Source organism: Fulmarus glacialis, unplaced genomic scaffold (genome assembly GCF_000690835.1).
Source record: "Fulmarus glacialis isolate BGI_N327 unplaced genomic scaffold, ASM69083v1 scaffold7279, whole genome shotgun sequence".
Classification (NCBI taxonomy): domain Eukaryota; kingdom Metazoa; phylum Chordata; class Aves; order Procellariiformes; family Procellariidae; genus Fulmarus; species Fulmarus glacialis.
Genome location: NW_009232601.1, coordinates 121464 through 144122, shown reverse-complemented (window position 1 = coordinate 144122; position 22659 = coordinate 121464). Strand labels below are relative to the sequence as shown.

The window sequence follows — 22659 nt, the reverse complement described above, 5'->3', positions numbered from 1 at the left end:
GATCCGAGTAAGTGGTGTGATAAAAGGCCTGATGGTACCTCCTAAAAACAAACTGCTGCCCATTAAATTAAACGATGATGATTCTTAATGGACTAGTGAATCCTCTGCAGTCCATTTGGTACAAGTAAGGAAGTCTAGAAACGCGAGACCTTGCCACAGTATACTTGCTACGCTTGCTTCTGTACATACTGGGATTATAAAGTAGGTACAATAGGGCGTTTTGCTAGATGGCATATCATTATAAGCACAGAGCTGATCCTCTACCAGCAAAGGAGGCTCTACTGTGAAAGCTCAATTAGGTGGAAACCCTAACCTACCTTAGGCTTTTTCATTTTGCCTTTTAAATGAACTGCTTTTAGAGCATTACATGTATCATAGTTGAAGGAGTAATCATGGCAAACTTGAAGCAGATGTATGTGCAGTTCTCAAATTGTTTGTCTTTACTGATGCTAAATTAGCTCTTTCAGTTCTGGGTATTTGACTGTGCTTTCCTTGTCTCTTAATTCAGTTTGTCTACAAAAAGCTCGTGTTTGATGCCGAGCTCCTTTTGTCTTGGGAGAATTATTCATTCTTCCTCTTTCCCCAGCTTTGAAGAAGAACCAAAACTTTAACGAAGCAATGTGAAACTGAAGCAATCTTTGCGATTTCCTTTAATTGAAAACTACTGCCAGTATGAAAATCCTGGCTAGCGATTAAAGGAATGTGACAGCTTTGCCAGTCGTTACATAAATACTACAGGGCTTCCTACTGTCATTAGCTGCAGTGAACACAATGGAGCTATACACAGGAGCGAGCACTACTCTGATGATAAATGTTTGCATTTCTTATTAGTGCTGAACTGTTGCAGCATTTCCCCCTCAGTCTAATTGAGGCTTCTGGATGGCTTCATCAGCTAACGATGCTCGTGTTGTCTTCTTGCTCTGTAGTTTCCCAGCGAGAAAGGAGTTGAATGAGTTTCGCTCTTAAGAACGTCGGTTTCCTCTTTGCAGGTCTCTGTCTTGGTGCCTCTTCTCCTCAGAAAAACTCACCTTTTACAGGTTAATGCAAACTTTCTGCTATTTTACATACTGTGGCTCTTTGCTAACCATTGCATTATGGTGTCCTCTGTGCGTGTGGGATGTTGTTGACTTGACCTGACAATGTTCTAGTTTTCTGACGTATTTCTTACCCCCGCCCCCATTGCTAAACGGCAAATGTCAAATCTCTGCATTTAACAAGGTGTACGCATACATGCTGTGTTTTTGCAAATACCTATGTGTATTTAAAACACGAATACATTGTACTGGGAATTAATCCACATTAGGGGATAGTGGGGCTTAATTCTAAGCCCTGTGCTCTATGTTCATCTTCTGGATTGGAAACTTTTGAGTGGAAAAATGATTAATGATTCAGCTGCTTTCAGTTGCTGTTGCTGCTAACGTGCAGTTTGGACTTAGAGCCAAGTAACTTAGGTGGAGAGTAGCAGGGGTGTGTTTAACTGTGTGTGTTAATATATTTTCTTTATGCTGCATCTAGTCATTTCCGCTGGAACACAGATTTCCTCCAGGAAACCTGCTTATATGGGCCTTGGGTATGCTTTAACATAAGAGGCCTTTATTTTTCCCACCCTGCTTAGCAAGCTCCAACTCCAGTCACTACTTTGACTTGTGTGGTTGAAGCCCTGCCTTCCTGTGAGCAAAAGTGGAACCAGAGCCAAGGCTGCTCCATACTGCGCTGGGAAACGGAGCCTGTACTGACATCTGCAACAGCGAACTTGCTTGTTCAGGCATGTAGCTGGGGGAGGGGAGACAGCACTTCTGGAGATGGGGAAATAAGGAGGATGATTTGTGGGCTGAGAAGTTTTAAAAATGATACTCTTGGTTCCTTCTGTCTCAGCTTGAATTTTCTTTTTTTTTTTTTTTTTTTTTTTTTAAAACAAGTGTGGATGCAATTTATTTCTCTTGGGCTGTTTAAAAGCGCTGTTAGAACAGGGTAAACGCTAGGTCAAAATGAGCAGGCTGCTGCCCGGGGATGGGAACAGATGGAGCTGGTCTCTGCAGCTCTCAAAGCTTGGGCTACCCGACTGGAGCACAAGTAAGGTGAATTCATCATGTATTCCTGGTACTTGGGCATAGCTGGCATTGACTGCGAAATAGTTATTGTTTGACACTGCCAGTTATTCGTGAAACAACAGAAGCTGAGTTGAAGCATGGCAATTTAAGTTGGCGTTGCCTCTGCAGTTTTGGATTCAAACCTAATCTGGTGGAAAGGGCTTGACCTGCCTCAGTGCTACTGAAACCCTCTGTGTGTCTGGATTACTGTCACAGCAGTCATGCATGGGCCCACACTGTGGAGGCTGGCGAAAGCTGGGCCTTGGTTATTTAAAACAAAACAGAAAGAAGCTTCCTTAACTTGAGTGAAGGGAGAACTCTGCTCTGTTGCTAGGAATCAGGCGGTTATAATTAGTCTGTTCTTCTTTAGAAGCATATCTGTGCAGTACGATGGGTTAGCGAGTATATCTGCCCAGGAAGAGATTTTGCAGATCTCCTCCCCAGAAGTAGTGCCCACTGCAGTGGGGTCCGTGTCGTCCTGCAAAATACAGGCTGGGGAATCCCACCCGGCAGTTCTTGCGTTTAGTCCAAACAGTTGGGGTTGAATTAAAGGCTTTTTTTAAAAGGACCCTCCAGTCTTTCGGCTTTTAAAATTCCGAGCCATGGAGTCTTCCAGCATTCCTGTTGGGTTGTAACTGGTCAGTCATCCTTTATGTCTAGCACTATGGAAATAATGCTGGCAGTGGAGCAAGACTGCAACCAGTAGTTGGCCATCTGCCATGAGAGGGTGTCTCCCCCCTCCTCACGTCCACCCACTCCAGCTGTAGCAGTGGATACATTCTCTTCTAAATGTGTACTTATTTTTAGTGATTATTGTTTCATGTAATTTAGCGATTTCATCTGCACCTCTGGGTGTTGGCAGCACCTGCAGGGGTCTAACAGGTAAATTCTAAAGATAGATGAGCAAACACTGCTGTTTTGTAATTCTTTATTTATTAGAACTTTATGAAAACCTGTTGGTTTGTTTGTTTTTTTTTTTTTAATTCACATGTAAATGTTGGGTCTGGGCTGATGCATTGATGGCCCTTGACTGTTTTTTGTTTAATTGGCACACTTGCACAGCACTCAGATGTGCAGTAACTGGCTGGGGAGACAGCTAGATGCTACAGTTCCTGTTTTTTCTTTTTAATTGCCTCTAAATGTGACGATCAGCCCTCCCTCAGGGTGTGTGTATTGCTGCTGCCCTTTTCTGTGACAGCATGTGTCCCAGGTCCCATCCGCTGTCAGGTGGAGGAAAAGGACAGCTCTTGCCTCTTTTTGAGGTGGAACATGTGTGGGGTGCCTTTCCTTCAATGTGAGACTGTGTTTGAGACTTAGTCCCACATAAAGTAATAAAGAAAAAACGAACGAGTGTCTTTTTATCCTGTGTCGAAACCCAGCTGGTAAACTCTGCTGTTAATTTTCTGCTGGGATTTGGATGAAAGCACGGCACACGGGGAGGGAATCTGCTGCTTGCAATGTGTTTGAGCAGAGCAGGGGACGGCCCCTGCTCCTTCCCACCGGGACAGTGCAAGGAGGAAGATGGAGATTTTAACTGTGTGTGTGCAGGAGCAAACTCTAGTGGAAGGGTGCAGGGATAAAACACTGTTCCGATCAGGATCAACTCAACTAAAGGTCAAGACTCCTGCCTTTTTTGTGGGCAAGACACCCTTTCCTCACGCTGGCAACAACAGAAAAATAGCATCCTGGAAAAATGTGAGATTTCCTTCTGGTAGTAGGCAGAGACGGAAAAACAGTTGCTGAGCATCTCCCTCTCCCCTCTCTTGTTTAATATAGTTTATTCATCTGTAAGTTGTAGTGAGTAACTTACAGCCACTGTCTTGCCAGACTGCATGAATTATAGATAGCTCTTTTATGAGTTTTCGTGTTGACTCCAGCAATTAGTATGCGTTGGACATAGTTATCTTTATGGCATCTATAGTAGTGTAGGTTTCAGCTCCTCTGACTTTTTAATTGCTTTCTGTTTTAGCAATCAGTCATCTGCCTGTCTTGCTAAGGAATGCAAAGAAAACACAACCAGCTTGGTAGAATCTTATAGTTCAGTGTGGAGCATCAAGTTTGAAATGGTGTGGTTTACCAGAAGGAAAAATTACATAAATAGAGGATCTTTTTTCTGTTTTTTTTTCTTTTTTTTTTTTTTTTCTTTTTCTTTCGCACATGTGTGTGTGACACACAGTAGTGCCAGAAGGCTCCACATATGTTGGGGTCCCACTCTGCTGGATGAATGGCTCAGGAGCCTGTGCCCGTATTACAGGAAAGCTACAGGCATAAACTTCATGATTTAAAGCCATATCTACTTAATGCAGATCAGCAGACCTGCGTGGATCTTTGCACGTCTGTGTACTCTGAACTCTTGGTCACCGCTGTCAGCACCTGTGGGTGCCATCTTCTGTTCAGTACCTCCGCTTGCTCTGTCTTGAACGGCCAAGTGGTTTCCTGAGTCTCTCCTCCCCTTGTGTGTGGTTGTCTGTCAGTCCTTCCTGTCTGCAGAAGTGTTTTGTAGGTGTGAAAGGAGAGTTTGTCAGGTCTGCTGTTCGATTCTGGGCTGGGATAATCTAATTTAGCTAACTTTTAGCTTCAAAAGTTGATGGGAAGGAGCAGGGAGCATTTGAAGGCCACTGTAACTTGACTTATGGCAGTCACAGGTTGCAGTATGTAATAAAATTTTTATTTTCATAAGTACTGTGTGGTGAAACAACTCGAACTTTCAGTACTCCCAAACGGCTGCAGAAACAATAGTCCTACATCACGACTATGCCTTCCTAGTGGTGTCTGTGGGGTTTGGTTTGAGTGCTGGTATTTTAGTATATATAGTAGTTGAGAATAATTGTGTCTGCAGCTAAAACATATTCCCTCATCTGACTGCAGTTGAAAAGTTCATGTGCTGTTTCATTGCTTCCACTGTTCACTTAATCATACCATGGAAACATAAGATTAATTTCTCAAAGCAGAGTCGTGCTGGTGTGAAGAAGGAAATAACTTGGTCCGGTGACGCCTTGCGTTCCTGTTAGGATGGATCGCACCGAGCAGAGTGACTCACTTCACTGGCGTAGTGCTGATGTTATGCCGGCTGGTGAAGCAATTGCCTGGTGCTCTGAATTTGAGCAGGGCCTACACAAGGAGGGTTGTTTAAAGCCTGCTTACATGTGAATTGGCAGGAGATTATTTTAGGAAGAAGAGAATTTGCACAGTCAGCTAGGCTACGGTGAGGGAGACGGCTGCCCTCTGTAACCGCTCGTATAGCTCTGGTATCACTCTCAGCTCTGCTGCAGAGCCCTGGAGAGGTGGGTGTAATTCTGTCGGGAGAGGGTTTCATCCACATACTTTGAAGCCAACATAAGTTTAAAGTTTAAACGATGTTGGGTTTGGGGGTAAACTGTCTCTATCACTGGGAGAAATCATGTAAGCAGGTTTTTTGTTTTCCCTTTAAATATATAGTGGGAAAAGGCTCTTGGGAACACTCTAGGATAGCGCTGCTGTTACAGGGGATAACTTCTGTAGAACCAGTTCTTAATCTTTTGGATTTAAGGATTTCTAACACCCCCCCTCTCCAGAGAGATGAAATATCTGTTGTAACTCCAAACATAAGACTTTGATGAGGAGAAAGGTCTGGGAGCTTGAGTGATGGAGAATAAAGGAGAGGGCGTACTGTAGGCTTTGCCCACATGAAAGTTGCAGTTATCAAATAGGTGTAAAACAATATTGTTTGTTAAACGATGTAACTTCTCAACAGTTACTTGGTCATTCAGGGAATAATGTAAGATAAACAAGAGCTTGTATTGCCAGTGTTTCTAGCCCTGCGGTAAAACAGCAATTCGCTTGCGCTCTATCCTTTCCGACTGAGGGATTTTGAAAAACCCTCTTATATTGAAGAAACTGTGAGCAGATGTCCCTGGGGTTTTGCACTGGTGGAACTGAGAGTGAGGATGCTTGACATCCAGAGGTTTTTCTTATGTTTTCATGGTCTTTTTTTGTTTTTTTGCTTATGTTCTTTTTCCTTCCCCCAGCGCTAGGCCAGCCTCTGCCTGTAAACTGGGGGGGGTTTCTTCCTCTTCTCACTTCTTTTTCTCCAGCCTGGAGCTACATGCTGCTCTGTTCTCTTCCTTGTACCACCCTTCGGTCTGATGTTGCATCCATTCCCCCATACACTAAACATTACTCTGTCCCCTGCTTAGTCCGGTGCTTCTGACAGCAGGTCGCAAGCACTGATTCTCACCTGCTCACCTCTCTGCTCGGTGGGAGAGGGACCCGGCAATGAAGCAGTCTCCCCTGCCATCTCAGCCACGCCTGCAGCTCCAGGAAGTCTGGCCGGTGGGGGAGTCTTTGGATGCACCTTTATTCAAACCCCTGTGGGTGTAAACCAGGGTGTTACAGCAGCAAATGTGGTGCCCGCTCCTGGGGGAGGGCCGTTTGGCAGGCATAGAGCTGCTAACATTCATTCTCCTTCTGCTTCCTTATTTGCAGCATATTCCTATTTAACCATTCTGATGGTTAAATAAGCATCAATGCAAAGAACGCAGCTCTTATGTGGCACTTCTGCTTATGTCGTTTCAAATGCTTTAGTTGTGCCAGTTCAGTACCAGCCACTGACACTGCAATGTGCAAAGCCCATCAGTGAGGCCTCAATATCTTCACGTTGCACAAAATATGTGCGCAGCAGTGGCTGCCAAATTCACCAGTTGGGTTTTAGTTTAGACTTTTTTCCACTGCTTAGACAGGGAGAGTAGTTGTTTGCATCACTTCATGGCTGGCACTCCAGCTGTCACTTAGTTCTACTCCATTTTATACTGGAGAATGGCATGAGGCTGAAGCATGAGTGATGGGAGATGCACAGGGCACATGCCAGAACACACCCAGACAAATGCACAGCTAATTTCCCCCCACCCCTCCCAAGCGCCAAAAGTGTCCCACCATTAAAATGAATACCCCAAATGCTAGTCTGTCATTTAAAATTCCGTTGCACAGTTGTGTTGGGAGGAAGCAGGGCTGGGGGCAAACCTCTTACAAAGCTCCCTGTGCGTGTAGCCTTATAGGCTGTGCAGTGCTGCCAGCCCTCCTGTTTAAGAGTGAGTGTGAAGAAACTGGGAACCAAGTAAGTGGAGAAGAAAGTGGAGCTGCAGACCAGCCACGGCTTGGTAGGCGACAGCTGGGGAACCGCTGCTTTCAGCAAAGTCTAACATGTTGCGACTCTGTGCCTTCTGCAGGCAGCATTTGCTCTTCTTAACTCCCTGGAGCTGCGAGAGCAGTGTGCCCTGGGTCCAAATCTTTCCAGTTAACACTGAGCATCACTAGCTTGGCCAAAGAAGACTTTGAAGACTGGCAGGGCGGTGTTGTGTAGTCGTAGGATCGTCGTGTGGTTGTGGGATCTGTTTGGAGTGTGACCCAGTGTGGTTCCTCTGAGTCTGGCCTATGGAAAAGCAGCTCCCTGGAAGCCAGCAGCGATCTCAGATCTCAACTTTGAAACCGGACTTCTCACTTGCAGAGACCAAAACGCTTTTGACTTTCTGCCACCCAATAATTCTCCCTGAACGAAACATATTCCCTTACTGCTTGTGAAAATCGTAAAGCTGTTGAACTGCTTTTTCCACCCAAACAAAAACTGTTCCTGCTTTGGTCTTTGTTCTGCAGTTAACTCCCAACTTTCTTTTGAGAACATAATGCAGACAAATTCCAGTTTCCAGAAGGATCTCTGCAGCCAGGCTGTGTTTGGAGTAATGCTGATCTCATTTGGGTGGAACAAGCTAGTTGTGGCAGAATAATCTATTACCCTGTTCCAAAGCTTCAGTCTTTAAATCCGCACAGCAGGGATTATTTACTTAAGGATTTATGTGTGTGTTGGGGATCTAGTTTTGTTTGACCCTTCCAACAGAACAAAATGCAGTCAACTTTCCAGTAGTTTGAATTGTGCCTGAAGTGTGCCACTACCATGGAAAGGCCAGGGCTGGGTTGGGACCAGCGAGGGCTGTGGCACTGCATGTGCGGTGACGTGGGTACAGCTCTGCGGCTTCCCGGCCATCTCTGCCTCTGAACCAGTTCAGCAGCTTTTTAGCAAAGGAGCCTGAGTGGCTGCATTGAAACTCTTTGTGTGCAAACTTCAGTCTTTCTGCATCATGCTGTGCTGGAGACTGATACAAACATTTTGACATAGTTTTTAGTGGAACTAGCATGGATCTGAGAGGTTGTATGAGCTCAGCAACTTGTTGGCTCCTCTTGGGTATCTTTGCTACATGGTATTTACTGCTCTTTCCCCCCACCCTACGCTTCTGCTCCATGGTTTGCTTGAGAATTTGCTGTATCCTGAAATAGGCTTTTCTTGATGATCAATAACTCAAACGCTTAAACATAGTCTTGTTACAGAAAAAATTTGGAGCTTGAGTAGAATTTGTCTCACTGACACTTGGTCTGTGTTGATATGAGGTTAGCGGCTAGTCTGCAAATACCTGCATGTGGTTTATCTGACTGTGTGTGATTCTAGTTTACAATAAATAAATAAAGCTTCTTACTTCTTTTTCCTATTCCTAGTAACGGCCTCCCCAACTGAAGATGTCTAACAATGGAGTTGAAACAGAAGACAAACCGCCTGCTCCTCCGATGAGAAATACCAGCACTATGATTGGATCGGGAAGCAAAGATGCTGGGACTTTAAACCATGGCTCAAAACCTTTGCCTCCCAACCCGGAAGAAAAGAAAAGGAAGGACCGATTTTACCGATCTATTTTACCAGGAGATAAAAGTATTTTGTCTCTTCTTATAAACCTCCTGTGTGAATGTTGCTCTGAATGACCTTAGTTAAGCACCTGAGGTTTTAGAAAACATTGTTTGTTTGTTTCCTGCACAACTGTCTTGGTCATTTTGGGGTACATGAGGTGCTGGCTGTAGATCTGTTTTTTCTAATGATTAATCCTGCCACATTTAATCCATCCTGTTTACTCTGTTTTGTGCCTTTTTTTTTTTTTTTTTTTCCTTCCCCTTGAATTATGAGAACAGTGTCCCTGAATACTAGGACTAGCTCTGCCACTTCCCAGCCTGACTTGTCCTTAATGATCTTGAAAGACATAAATTTTTGTACCAATTACAAGCTGGTCATTTGAAGCTGGCATTGGCAATTCCTTTGGTGGGGAGCAAGGGGAGTTCTTTTGCTTGCTTGTTGTTTTAAACAGCAAATAATTTGAGTTAAGCATGACTAACAGGCCATCTCCTGCCAGGCCTGTCATATGTCACTGCACGGTCACTTACTCCGTTCTACTGTTTGGGTCAGGCATTGTCTACTTGCTGTTAAGAATAAGCTGTTACTGCAAGTTTTTGCACATTTCTTGTGAACTGAAGGAATTTTGTCCTGTTATAGGGACTGTAACAGATGGAAGTGGAGATAGGAACTGTGAACTGTATGAAATTCTAATTTTTAAGATCAGGATATTTTAAAAACCTCTATCTCTATCATATGAGTCTTTTGAACTGATGTAAGAAAAAAAAATCTCCATCCCCTAATATGTGCTGGTTTCTTTTTATATCTGACCTATTTTTTGGAGTTCCTCTTTCTAATACAGCAGCTTTTTGTAGAGTCTGCATTGCAATGGTATCTGGACACCGGATAACTAAAGTCAAGCCTAGGTATCTTCAACTTCCTGGGCTTCAGGAGGGAGGCTGCCTCCTTAATTTTTGTTAGCGAAAAGTCTAATTGGAGTGATACTTCCACTAATTTACATAAGCAAGATCTAGGTTCATTTTCTACAAAATATTGCAGCATTCGTTATTATTATTCTATGATACCTTCAGCAACTTTGGATTGTTGTACAAACATGGATTTTTGATTCTGCAATCCAGAAACCCATGAACTCCATGTTAAAAGTTTGCTGGATCTCAGTTAGAACTTGCCATTACTAGTATTAATCCTAAAGAGCTGCAGGATTTTTGTGTTGGCTTACTTAAGGGAGTGGGGTTTTTAAACCTCTAGGCTCAGCAGTTGCAGAGAACAAAGAAATCACCTGAAATTTGTAAGAGAGTAAAAGAAATACAACCTGAAATGCTAGTTTGAACTGGATTTTAAAGGAGAGCTGCAAAAGTGAACGGTTCGGGTAAAATCAGCAGACAGGCTGCTACTGATTTGAAGATGCCTGCACTTACTGAAGATTAGCCAACATGGCAGATGCTTCGAGACATGAGAGATTTTTGTTTAGCCAAGCCCAGCAGAGCCTTCTGTTGCAATACACCTGCCCAAACGAGAATGGTTGCTTCTGTCCTCTAATTCCTGTCAAGCAAAAAATACCTTTAACACTGTCACCTTCGCTTCAGATTGATTGATTGATTTTCATCTTATGAAAACTTCTTCTAATCTCATGATGACAATTAAATTCGCAGTGCCTCCTGCTGCTTAAATGTTAATGAAATTCCCAGGTTTGTGCCTGAAATAATTTGGGTGTTGTTTATTAGTTTGGCTGGACTAAATGGGGAGTTGGTTTCCATTCAGTTAGAGGAATGTAATTTTGGGCAAATCCATGACCTTTGGATCCTTACCCAGGGAAGCCAGTGATTTGGGCTTAACCTCTGCTGGGGTTGCAAAGAGCCTGCGAGGATCTGAAATGCTCGGTGGTTAATTTTGCTAGCAAATATGGATATGGGCTTTTATGCTGTAGCCTGAGAGCTGCTGAAGTTGATGCTGTAAATCCCTTTGGAGAAGTGGTACCTCTTTACTCTGGGCAGGGAACAGTACTGGAGTAGGCACTTTACGAAGGATGGGTGGCAAAGATGATGAAGAGGTTGTGCTTTACGCAAAGCTGCAGCTCAATCACATGGAGTCCTGCCGTGGAGCAGACAACAGACCTGTTGAGAGCTTATGGGTCCAGATCAGAGTGGAGGCCAACAAGGGGAGACATCTTGAGGGCATCTTTTAGAGGTCGCTGGGTCGAGAAGGGCAGTTCTAGCTTGAAGGTGCTTTGGAACGTGTCTTTTCCATTGTGCTACCCCTGTGCATGAACAGAGCCGTGGTATAAAGAACACACGGGGCTTAAATCCTGGGCCTCATACATGTTTGCGCACTTCCATTGAGCTATGTCCCCTTGCCAGGCTGCTCTGGAGGTGGCATGCTCTGCCTGCAAAATTTAGGATGTAATTTATAGTCCTGATTTCCTCTGTCCCAGCCTAAATCCCAAAACTGGTATTTAAAAAACCTGTCGGCTTAATACCAGGTGGGCCCTATCCAAATGGATGCAGAGCTTGTGTGACTTACTGCTTTCAACAGGAGTTGTGAACATCTGAAGTTTCTTGGGCTCAGGGCTCGTCAGTGTCCTAGTTGAGGGTATGAGTTTGGCCTGAATGTGGCACATTTAGCTCCTCTGAACTTTGCTGAGCTCAGCTGCAGCTTTGCACAGAAGCAGGGTTTTACCCACAAGGTGACAGTTTGCAGTGCCCGGGAGCCCTTTCAGTGGTGACATGAGGAGCACTTTACTCAATCTTACCAGTGGAGACAACCTTTCTCTCCTCAGTATGCTTCAGGATGGGCTCACGGGCTTACTTTACATGGGACATCGTGCTTCCTAGTTGCAGCTCAAGTTGCCAGAGCATCATAAGGAAACTTTATGGGTGGCTTTTGTAACAGCATCAAACGTGTGAGGTTTTGAATGAGAAGGTGGTAAGGTGTTTGTGGAAATAAAGCCCTTGGTGGTAGCTGGGCCTTCTTAATCAGATATATGATTTGTCTTTTATTTTTTTTTTTAATTTAAGATTCCTCAAGGCTTTTGACTCACTGCAAGGATAATATAATCACTGTAGAGGGGGAATTAAGTTTTAGCAAAATTGGGAGTGCCCATCTCTTTAATTCTTTTTGTCTTATACCTCCTACTATGATATAAATATCTGCTGCAAAAAGCAATTATGTTATTAATGGTTTAATACGTTTAGGCTTTTAGATCTGTCAGATTTTGGATCAAAAGCTTCTGAAGTTCATTGTCCTCTGAGGCTGCTGGAGGAAAATCGCTGAATTCATGTGCCAGCTTCATGTGCGATCACATGATGGTGAACTCAGTCTGGGCGCTATAAAACCCTGAGTGTGGCAGGCAGGCAGATTTAAAAAAGCATACAGAGCAATTATGGTTTCACCCGCTGTAACGTCATCGCTAAGGCAATGTGATTTTTGTGTGAGTTTGTGGTAGCTGTCCCAAAGAGTTGTTGAGAGTTGGGGAAAATGCAAAGGGCTGAGAAGCTGTAAGAAATGTTTGCAGGAAGCTAAGATAATTAGGAGAACATTAACTGCTTTGGGGGTGTGAAAACAACATAAGCCATAAATGCAGAAAAATCTCTTCCTGTTTCTATATTGCACTGTAGCCATACTGAAACTCTCTACCTATGTGTTGAACACGAACAGAGAGCTGGAGTGTTGATGTGACAGAGGCCATTATGTTATTTAATCAGTCCCTCCAGAACTGTTTTTACTGCTCTGTGTAGCTGAGGCTCGTTCAGGCCATCGTCTCCTGCTGTGGATAAGTTAGCACTCAGCAATCATCTCAGTTTGCTGGTTGAATGGATACTGGAACGGTTGGTTGCAGAGAAGTTTGTTGGGATTTGGGTGTGTGGCAGGGAGCTCAGGCTGTCTGAATGTAGAAATCAAAAAAACACTTAAGTGTATTGACTTCTGGATAAGAACTTAATACCCTTTAGCTTTTTTTGGGGATACATTCAAATCTGCTGTGGCAGTCGTCCTGGACCATGTGTGGGTGTGCAGTGCGGCACTCCTGCATAGTGGTGCTAGTACAGGTGCCCTCTTCTTCCTCACCTGAGGAAGGGCTTCTAGGCTGAGATGACACCTTACTCTTTGGCTTGGAGAAATGGACTGATCCTGTAGACAGGCCTATAGAATATGGTGCCTCTTATGCATCTCTTTTCCTCTTGCTTTCCATCCACTGCTAGTGCATGCAGCTTTTTCTGTATACCTGCTGGATGCAGCTGTTTGTTCCTTCTTTGGCAGGCCTCGGTGCTGCAAATGCTCACCATCTGCTAACCAGCAGCTGCTTCTGTCTCCTCCTAGCTCTCCCCTCTGTGATGGCTCCTCCAGGATGGTGGCTTTCTCTCCTCCAACCCCTTGGCAACTCTGCCGCTCTTCTGCAATTCAGCTTCCCCTATCCCCTTTCTTTGAAAGAGGGATCAAAAACAATCTGTTCCATCTTTGTGTCCCAAATGGAGCATCTGATCCTTTTCTTTCTCCAAAATTACTCTGTGCAACAGTAACTCTGTAATGACACAGAGAATAGTCCCAGAGCTGGCACTGAAGGAAACAGGATTCGGTCCTCTGGGGCAAGCTCTGACCACCTTGATGCAAGTAACCACCAGCAGTGGCTTAAATAATTGCGATATTGAGCATTAGCCTCACAGGTTTCTGAAATACCTGGGGTTTGGCATTCATGTTGCCAAAAATGCACAGGGGAATGTCAGCCACGAAACAAATTCTTTTTGGCTTTAGATACAAAAGGTATCAACTGGGAAACTTAAGTGGTTTAGTGACCTTCTCCCAGCTCTGCTTATTTTATAACTGCAAGCAGCAGCAAATCCAAGTAGAACGTGGTTCTTCCTTAAACTGATCTCAATTTCTTGAATACATTAAATATTAAAAGGAAGGTGGAGTCCTTAATACGTCATGAATATGGATGAACTTAATCCAAGGCATAATGATAATCTTCTTGTTTGAAGACCTGACTTGAAAATTTGCAGGGTGCATCTGCTTTGATTTATTTCCTTTCCTGTTTCTTCATGACTTCTGCTCCTCACCTGCCAGATTCTGCCCTCTTGCTCTGCATCTTCAAAGCTTATTATTAAAACCACGTTTAGTTCATTTTGTGAGCAGGAAAATATAAATGGTTTTGCTCATACAAGATTTTGTAGCAGAAGCACACGTTATATTTGGTTTTTTCCATAAACTCTGTTTTGAGGATGTAAGATGAAGGAAGCAATTTATAAGTAGTATTTGTAGTTAATTTTGTCCTTGTCTTAATATGAGAGGCGAGTGTATATTTAACAGCACATAATATTTTTTTTAAAAGTTGCTTAAAACAATGAATAAAAAAAAGTGTTCAAAACTGCATGGCTCCAACTTACTGCCACTGTAGTACTTTTGACTCTGACCTGTATAAGTTTGAGTGAATATTTTAGGTAAATGGCTCTTGTGCTACTGAGTCTAGCCCTACCGGTTGATACTTGACATACCCAAAATGTCAATTTCCTTGGCTTACGCTTGTCGTGTGTTACAGCACTTTGATTTTTGTTGTCCACTCACTGTGGCTGCTCTTAAGTGAGGTAACAAAGTTTTTTTGCTGTTTGTCTGCCCCAGATCGAAATCCTATAACTAGCAAAAGGGGGGTGTGGTTGGGTAGGTAAATTGGAAGCTATTGGGGAGGTTTTAATTCTTGATGGATTTATGGATTTTTTTGTTGTTGTTGTCTCTTCCAGCCAATAAAAAGAAAGAGAAAGAGCGGCCGGAGATCTCCCTCCCTTCAGACTTTGAACACACAATTCATGTGGGGTTTGATGCAGTCACGGGAGAATTCACAGTAAGTGAATGTGGAGGAAGAGAGAACTGTGTGGTTTGGCTTATTGCTGGGAGGAGCCAGGACCCATTAATCTTTTATATAGTGATGCTGGAGAGGCTATTACCATCATCTAGTTTGATCTCCTTTGAAACACATCTGCAGAGGTTACCCACTAATTCCCACTGAGAGACTGTTTGTCAAACTTGGCACATCCCAGGAGCTCAGGCTGCCAGCAAACTTTTCCTTTCCTGTTTTTTTGGCTGATGTGGACACCAAAACATGGTATATCTCTCCTCCCTTCCCTTCCCCTCCTCTTCTAGAGCTGGGTTAGGTCTACAGCATAGTCTGTGTCTGCCAAATGGGGCTGTGAGAGTTCCCCTTTAGGGGAGACACAACTGTGCATAACTATTTATGACAGAATGTGTATGTGCTGTCCTAAGGCTAAATGGCAGATGCTTTTATGCGGTTTTTTTATTGACATGCAAAATACTGGGAAGACAGAGTTGTATTTCATCATATTTTTCTTCTTAATTTGATTATGAGATAGTGTTTAATAACAGTAGAAGTTGTTTGCGAGCAAGCTGGTTTTCGCTATCCTTATGCTTCTTTTTCAGGGACTTTGCTCTCCTAGCCTGAATCGTGTGTACAGTTGTGTTTTGCATGTCAGCCTCTAGACTTGCCCAAGTTAACCTGGATGTATCAGTGGGGCATTACCTGAGTGGTGTATCCAGCCATCCTTTTGAACAGGGAGGGTAACTTTATCAATAAAGGATCCCAGTTACTTGCCACTCCGTCTATACAAACTGTTATTCTTGCTGGTGGTGAAAGGCACAAGTAAGGTTGTACTCCAGATGTATTTCTTTTCTGGCTGAAATGATGTCCCTGTAACGAAATTCTGAGCTTCATATGTGAGGTTAACATCTCTGCTTTCCCAGCTCTGGTTACAATAGGCACCAAACCACTATTATCAAAGAACTCTAGTGCTACAGGAAGACCTAAATGAATGTTGTACGTTCATTGTCCTAGATGCTCTACAGTGCCTATTACTTCTATAGTCTTTCTTACATATATGTAAATATATGTGTACTTGTGCATAAAGGTTTTTTTTCCTTGAGGCTCTTGGTGAACTGCAGCACTTGGGTCTGCTCCTTTCTGTCTTTTGAGTTTTGGTCTTCAAAGGACCTGGGACTCACCCAGAGCCCTGTGAGCAGAGTGGCATTTACATGTCCATGTAAGAAACGTGTGACTTGTAACACAGACGGTGGCTAGGAAGGTATCGATCCACTGCCTCTTTTCTTTCCTCTCCTCTTTTCTCCCTATTTCCCTTACAGCACTGAGTAACCCCAGAAACTGTGGCAGAACTGCAACGGGTGGTGTGTGTGCTGTGAACAATGTTAGGCTGATTGTGAGCTGATGAGCTACATCTCTCCACAGGGAATGCCGGAGCAATGGGCGCGTTTACTGCAGACTTCCAACATCACCAAGTCAGAGCAGAAGAAGAACCCCCAGGCAGTGCTGGACGTGTTGGAGTTTTACAACTCAAAGAAGATCTCCAACAGCCAGAAGTACATGAGTTTCACAGGTACACGGTGATTGTCTCATATAGCTGCTTTGTCCAACTTTCAAGCAGCCTCTGCACGTGGGGTTTCTTTTGTTTAATCAACAAGTAGATCTGTCTTCTCAAGGAAAATGTGAATGAGATTCTCTGGCTGCTCAAGCACCCCTCTTCTTTTAAAATGCTGTTCTATTAATCCTGATGCCCAGTGTACCTGCAAAGGAGGAGGTCAGTCAACTGGCTAAATCCCAAAAGCACAGGTTTTCTGAAGCTTACAGCCAGCATCTGGAAGGCAGATCCCAGAGGGTTGGTGTTGGGTTCCCAGTGGTGAAAATCCCTGGAGAAAACAGGCAGCTAAATTTTGTACCAGTTTCAGTTTCTGGCATGGGTGTGGATGTTGCTTCATGCATGCTTGGGGTGAGGGTCTCTCTGCTCCTGTGTGCCGTGATTGAGGATTATGCCTCAGCTGCTAGGTGCTGGCTGGATTCCTCTAAAAATCAAAGCTGCCAAGGTTTTCTATGGATTACCTGCCTACTGGAGGACTCCTGCAACCGCCACTCCTTTTCCCTTTCAACTCTAACTCCTTCCCTTTCTAAATACTAATCCTTGCTTTGGTTCTTTTTAAGAGGATAGAGCCATGTCACTAGAACTGGTATTAATTAGGAAGGCTCCAGGCAGGGATAAAAGCACAAATCTTCCCCATATGTGCCTGGATAGTCAAACAAGAAGCCCACCAGTTAACTCATGGGGTCCTCTGTTGCTATTCCAGGAAGTTTAGGTGGCTGAGACATCTTGCAGGTCTTGGGCTAGCTGCAATGCCTCTGCCACTGAAAATATTTTGTGTATATGGATGGAGGACAGTATTCATTCAGGTGTTGCTCTGGGAAGTTCCGCCCTCCTGGCAGGGATTTGGGACCTCTGCATTCCTCTGCAGAATTTTTTACCCTTTATTCCCGTATCTGCCAGGTGTCAGCTTGTTCTGGGGAGCTGAAGGTAATGCCTAGGTTTGGGAGCAGCTTTTTTTCCTGCCCCTTCCGAAGGGAGCTTGTCACTTTCTCCTCTCCCCACTGCTGCTGCGTTTACAGCTCATTTATAGTGGCATTACTATCTGTCTCTTTCAGATAAATCGACAGAGGATTACAATTCATCAAACACGTTGGTAAGCCTTATATTCACATTTTGTCTCGAGTTTGGAGATTTAAAAACTTGCATAAAGTAGTTAACTACATGTAAACTTTTAGTTTGCTTAGTGTTTTAAAATCTGAACTATATGTATTTGTATAGTGAATACATGGTTATAAAAACATGTATTTTCACTTTTTTTTTCAACTGGGGGAGAATCAAGTAGGTAGGAGTAGCTTTTATTAGTGAATAGTGATATAGAAATTAGTGAATTAATGAGTAGAAATAGTTCTGTTTTCATAAAAGTTGATCTGTTCCCGTACCTAGAATTGATAACTGCTCTGCTTTCAGGTTTTATGTGTCTCTATAAACATCTGTGATATAACGAAGTTTAATTACTAACCTGCAAGGTCTGATTGACCAAAACTAATGTTGATTAGTGTTGATTAACCAAACTAATCTCCAGCAGAAAAGGAAATATAAGGTTCTCCTCCTCTCTGCTTGACCTTTACTCCTGTTCTTACCAGGGCAGGCACCACTCCTGTTTGCTTTGTTAGGAGACACGTTACATTTCTGTATGTGTGTGTGAGATGGAAGAAACAAAACTTTCAATTTAAGATGTTTCATAAAAACCTACAATTCCCTCATCTCTTGTTTTCTCACTGCCATGCCATTATCTAGAGTTGACATGTTCTGCTCTTTTCCGGAGGCACCGTATTCAGATCTGACCGTTTAGGACTCTCTGTGAAAAGAAGAAGGGAATGTTTCTGCTGTTGTTCATTATTACATGTCATTGTATGTCAATCCTCAGGAGTTTAGAATATCTGAGGCTGTTGGATTTTAAAGTAAATCCTGAAAAAAGCAGCAGTTACCAGTCTACTGAGATAGCCTGATGTTTTTGGAAGACACTGGGTAACCTTTAATTTTGGGGATATTCAGGAAATTCCCAGTACATAGGTGTTTTTTCTTGTTGCTTCTAACACGCTAAGCTTTTGTCAAGTGCACTTCAACGATTCTATGTCAGGATGCTGGTGACTCCAAGTATTTTAGGTTCAGTGAAATACTACATTGTTTTCCCCCTCTTTCAGAGAGAACTTTATTTTAATACTTTTTCCCCTGCCACTCTTAGGGAGCTGATGATGCACAAGCAGAACTGGTCTAGTGGGTTGAGGATCTCGCCAAGTTTAGTTTTAAATATTTATAGTGTAAAGGATGCCATGAACTTCAAATCAGTTTCAAATTTAAAAGGTTAAAAGTGACTTTCATTTCTAATCAAAGTATTACAAAAAATTCCAGATAATTTTTTAACCACTTATAATTTTTTTTTTTAATTATTGTTCCTATTTTTCATAAAATTTTCTTTTAGAAAGCAATTTTAGAAGGGATTTGAAAAGATTGTACCAGCTTCTGCTTCCAAAAACTCTCATTACTTAGTTCTCAGTTACAATACCAAAGCTGATGTTAACTTGACCTCCCAACTTTTAGAGAAAACATTAAGATTTTGATGCAAATTAAAATCTCCAATCTGCATGACTGGGATTTGAAGCAAGCAGCAAAACAAAAGAGGCAACATGAATAGGGACAGATATTTCCAAACCCAGATGTTGTTCCCAGAATTGCTGGGTCTGCCGTGTGGGTGTTGGGAAGGCAGTGAGAGAGCCCAGGTGGGTCTCAAGTCCTTGGGAAGAGGATTGCCATCACACAGGCAGATGACAAACTCTGAACAGTTGCGTCAGGCAATGCTGGACTGCCCCTCCATTTCCCACAAAGGCTCCGGATCTTTGGGGTTTGAATTTTTCAGATACTGGCTAGCCTGTTCTGATTATTATTTTTCTGCACTTGCTTCAATGCAGTCTCTGTTAGGAGCTTAATCCAATGTTTGTGATTTTGCTTATAATAAGTGATTGGGTTTTTATTTTTGCTATTTGTGTAACCACACACAGAATGTGAAGGCTGTCTCTGAGACTCCTGCAGTTCCCTCAGTGTCTGAAGATGAAGATGATGAAGATGATGCAGCTCCACCCCCTGTGATAGCTCCACGACCTGAACACACAAAATCTGTGAGCAGAAATACTTTCCTTCAGTCCCTGCTGCCACAGTCACAGTTGGGTCTTGACTGTGGCTCCTCATACACGCAGCATGGCATGGTGCTGAGCCCTTTTTGGGAGCAGGAGGGAGGAGGTGGGAGCCGTTCCTTCTGGCAGAGCACCTTTGTATTATCACCTGCCTAGCTGAGGGGGGGACAAGAGAGTCCTTGCTTGGTGACGTTAGCTGTTAACAAAGTAGCTACAGAAATGCATACCTGACAACAATGAGAACAGTAACAAGATGAATAGAAGCATTTAAGTGTTCATCTGATTTGTATTAATATGTATATTTTTCTCAAAAAAATTAGATATACACCCGCTCTGTGATAGACCCCCTTCCTCCTCCTACCAGAGATGTGGCGACCTCTCCTATTTCTTCTCCCTCGGAAAACAGCACAACAGTGCCTGACATGCTGGTCAGGAACACGGAGAAACAAAAGAAAAAGCCAAAAATGTCAGATGAAGAGATCTTGGAAAAATTAAGTATGTCCTTTTTTTTTTTAAAAAAAAAAAAAAAAAAATCTAGGTCCTGCTGTGTTGATTTCTCAAAATATTAATAAGCTGAAATGTTTTGGCATTCCCATTTTGAGATTCCTTACTGAAGACGTTGCATTGTGACTGTGTGCCAAAATCGGGGGCAGATGTAAGGGGGAGCGTGAATGTGAGCTGAGCACCTGTGATGCCGACTGAAGTCCCTGGGGAGTTACAGATCCTCAGGCTCTGCAAAACAAGTGCTGAATAAGTAACATCTATTTAACTATGGAGTCTGAGATTGTTCCACATCTTGATATTCTGTAGCTCTGGAGCATGGATGATTATATTGAAATGTTAGATGTAAAGTGAGCAGAGCTTCCTACTGTGTCTAAAAGATGGAGAGAAAATTAATGCATCCCCAAGTTCACCTTCCATGATACCATGATGTAAAGTGACTTAGTTATTTTTAAGTGCCCTGACATTGTGTGTGTACCCAAATTCATACTTGTTTCTGAGAAACATGTCTCTCTGTTGTGTCCTAGTGTCTTTAACAGTCCCTACCTTCAGTTCATGGGCCTTCCAAAGTGCTCCCTGCTGCCTGGTATTTTTGGGTTATGCTGTGGCATATCCAACAGCAGAACCAGCTCTTCTGTGTAACTGATTGTTATCCTCAGCCTGGGCCAGTTTTTATTAGGGTAGAGCATTTCTCATTCTTTGAACTACTAATCCTGTATTAATTACATACATGCCTTGCTTGTCAGTTGATATAAATTGTGTTAGCACCCCTATGGTCAGGCTGGTCTCCTCGGTTGAGGGTATACCCCTAAAGGTCAGTATTTTATGAAGCAAAAACTGGTAGCTAGATGAAGGAAAACCTAATCTGAGGATATAACTTCAAAAAAAAAAAAAAAAAGTTATCTGGGTACCTCATTCCTCTGAATAAAGCCTGAATTGAATTGATGGCATGTTAACTGGAACTGCTTGCTATTGGAAAACTCATACCCATTATTTCAAAACAGCAACTTCACTCACTTAATGAGCAGGACCTTTGTATAATTAAGGATTCAAGCCATTTTTGTGACCAAGCAGGGACTGTGGCAGGAAAAAGGTCCTATTCTAATACAAATACACTCACTTCTGTGATGAAGAGAAATGGAAGTGACACTCTTAAGAGTGTCGGGTGGCAGATGCGCCTTCTGACACCTTGCTTGCTCCAGCAAGTGGTGTTCAGTGCTGAACTGATTCTTTAGCATTGAGGGGTTTCGTTATAAACATATGGGCGCGTGAAGTTCAGTCGCCGCTGTTAGGTGTCAGGTTCTAGATGTGGGCTAGTCAGAAATAATGCGATGAAGTTTAATCCTGTTGTAAACTGATGTTTTTTCCACTGAGGGCAGTGGAGTTGTACTTGTGCAAAGACATGCAACCCTTTCACGTTTTGGTTTGACATGTGAATAAAATGACTAAAATCTTAAAGCATATATATATTTATACATACTGAAGATGTGCAAAGGTTAAAAGGAAGCTGATAAATCTCCACCTCTTAGCATTAACACAGCATTGGTGCAAACAGTAATGAATCCTTGCCTGACTTTTTGGGAGGTAGGAAACATTACCCCATTTTACAGATGAGAGCATTAAACAGGATAAGATTGGCACCTGCCTCTTGCCACTGCAGCACTGTCCTGTCACTGCTGTGGGGAAACACTTGCCTGTCTCGCAGTCTGAACTTGTAGCCTATGTTAGGCTTTGGGGGAAAGTTTACGAACATTTGTTCAGAAATGCATGTCCTCAGCAATGCCGATAGCATTGCTTCTGTATTTGTACAGTGGGGTTTATATAGTCAGATTTCTTTTCCTGCCCTCCTCCAAACATGGACCATATTCCCTTCCTTTACCTCTGTCTGCCCTAAACCCTGTGAGCTTGGCTGCTTTCCAGTGGTGTCTGAAAATAGCCAGCTCTTACTCTGCTTGCTACTGGATTTCTTGGCCTAATGACCGTGAGCAGTTTCTTTGCCAGTATACATCTGTTTAGGCTCAGCCCTAGACCCCTGTGAAAGCAGCACCATATGTTGGCAGCTTGAGTGACTTGCAAACACCAACTCAGATGCAGCTCTGCATCCCTTGATCCTGTTAGCCACCCCGGTGCTGTTAGAGAGGAGACTTGCTCCCAGCTGAGCTCTAGGAACTGTTGGCTCCGATTTCTTCAGCCTAAAAAGGGTGCGATTCCTGCCTGCCGTAGGGGTGTTACGAATATCACTTAATGTTTGCAAGGGAGCGTTGAGTTTCAGTGATGCTCCTTTTGTCAGCTTCTCCAGTTTACCCCTTGGCAACCCGCCATACAATTTGCAGGACTCCAGCGCATCTATGCAGCCTGCCAACCACCTGCCCTTGTGCTGAGAGCTCCCTCCCCTCATACAGAAAATGTGTTCCTCGTCCATACCAAATCCACCTTGAGCCTGAGCAGCCCCTCACCACCCTGTGTTGCAGAACACCAGGCAAAGTGCTTTTCCCTCTGAGGGATGCAGTAACACGCTTTCTTCTGGCTGAACAGCCACATTAGGGGAGAATGAGCTGAGATTGCCTCGGCTTGCTCTCCAAAACCAGAGCAATGCTGCAGTCACGTGGCAACTGCTGCTAAAACCTGCGCTGACTGTTGGGTTCCCAGAAGAGCAGCTGAGCATTGCCCAGGCCAGGCCAGGGGAGATTTGGCTCTGAAGGGTCTCTCCAGCTTCCCCCCCTGGATCTTGCAACCCAGTCATTAGATCAGTAACGGCTATGGTCCTGCCGATATGGAAACTTCTGTTCTGCAAGAAATTG

The 22659-nt window shown here is 43.4% G+C and overlaps 1 protein-coding gene across 2 annotated transcripts in view; it reads left to right on the top strand.

Moving 5' to 3' along the window:
• The first annotated feature begins 2502 nt into the window (after window positions 1-2502).
• The window catches only part of PAK1 (p21 protein (Cdc42/Rac)-activated kinase 1), a 37141-nt gene continuing 16984 nt past the window's right edge, over window positions 2503-22659 (top strand). The window contains exons 1-8 of one of the 2 annotated variants that reach the window (XM_009584962.1): window positions 2503-2972; window positions 8613-8823; window positions 14526-14626; window positions 16040-16187; window positions 16383-16388; window positions 17282-17319; window positions 19226-19342; window positions 19678-19852. In XM_009584962.1, the coding sequence (XP_009583257.1) occupies window positions 8634-8823; window positions 14526-14626; window positions 16040-16187; window positions 16383-16388; window positions 17282-17319; window positions 19226-19342; window positions 19678-19852 (775 nt within the window). In that variant the 5' untranslated portion in view covers window positions 2503-2972; window positions 8613-8633. The remainder of the gene's footprint in view (window positions 2973-8612; window positions 8824-14525; window positions 14627-16039; window positions 16188-16382; window positions 16389-17281; window positions 17320-19225; window positions 19343-19677; window positions 19853-22659) is intronic. The other variant, XM_009584963.1, reaches the window with a different exon arrangement.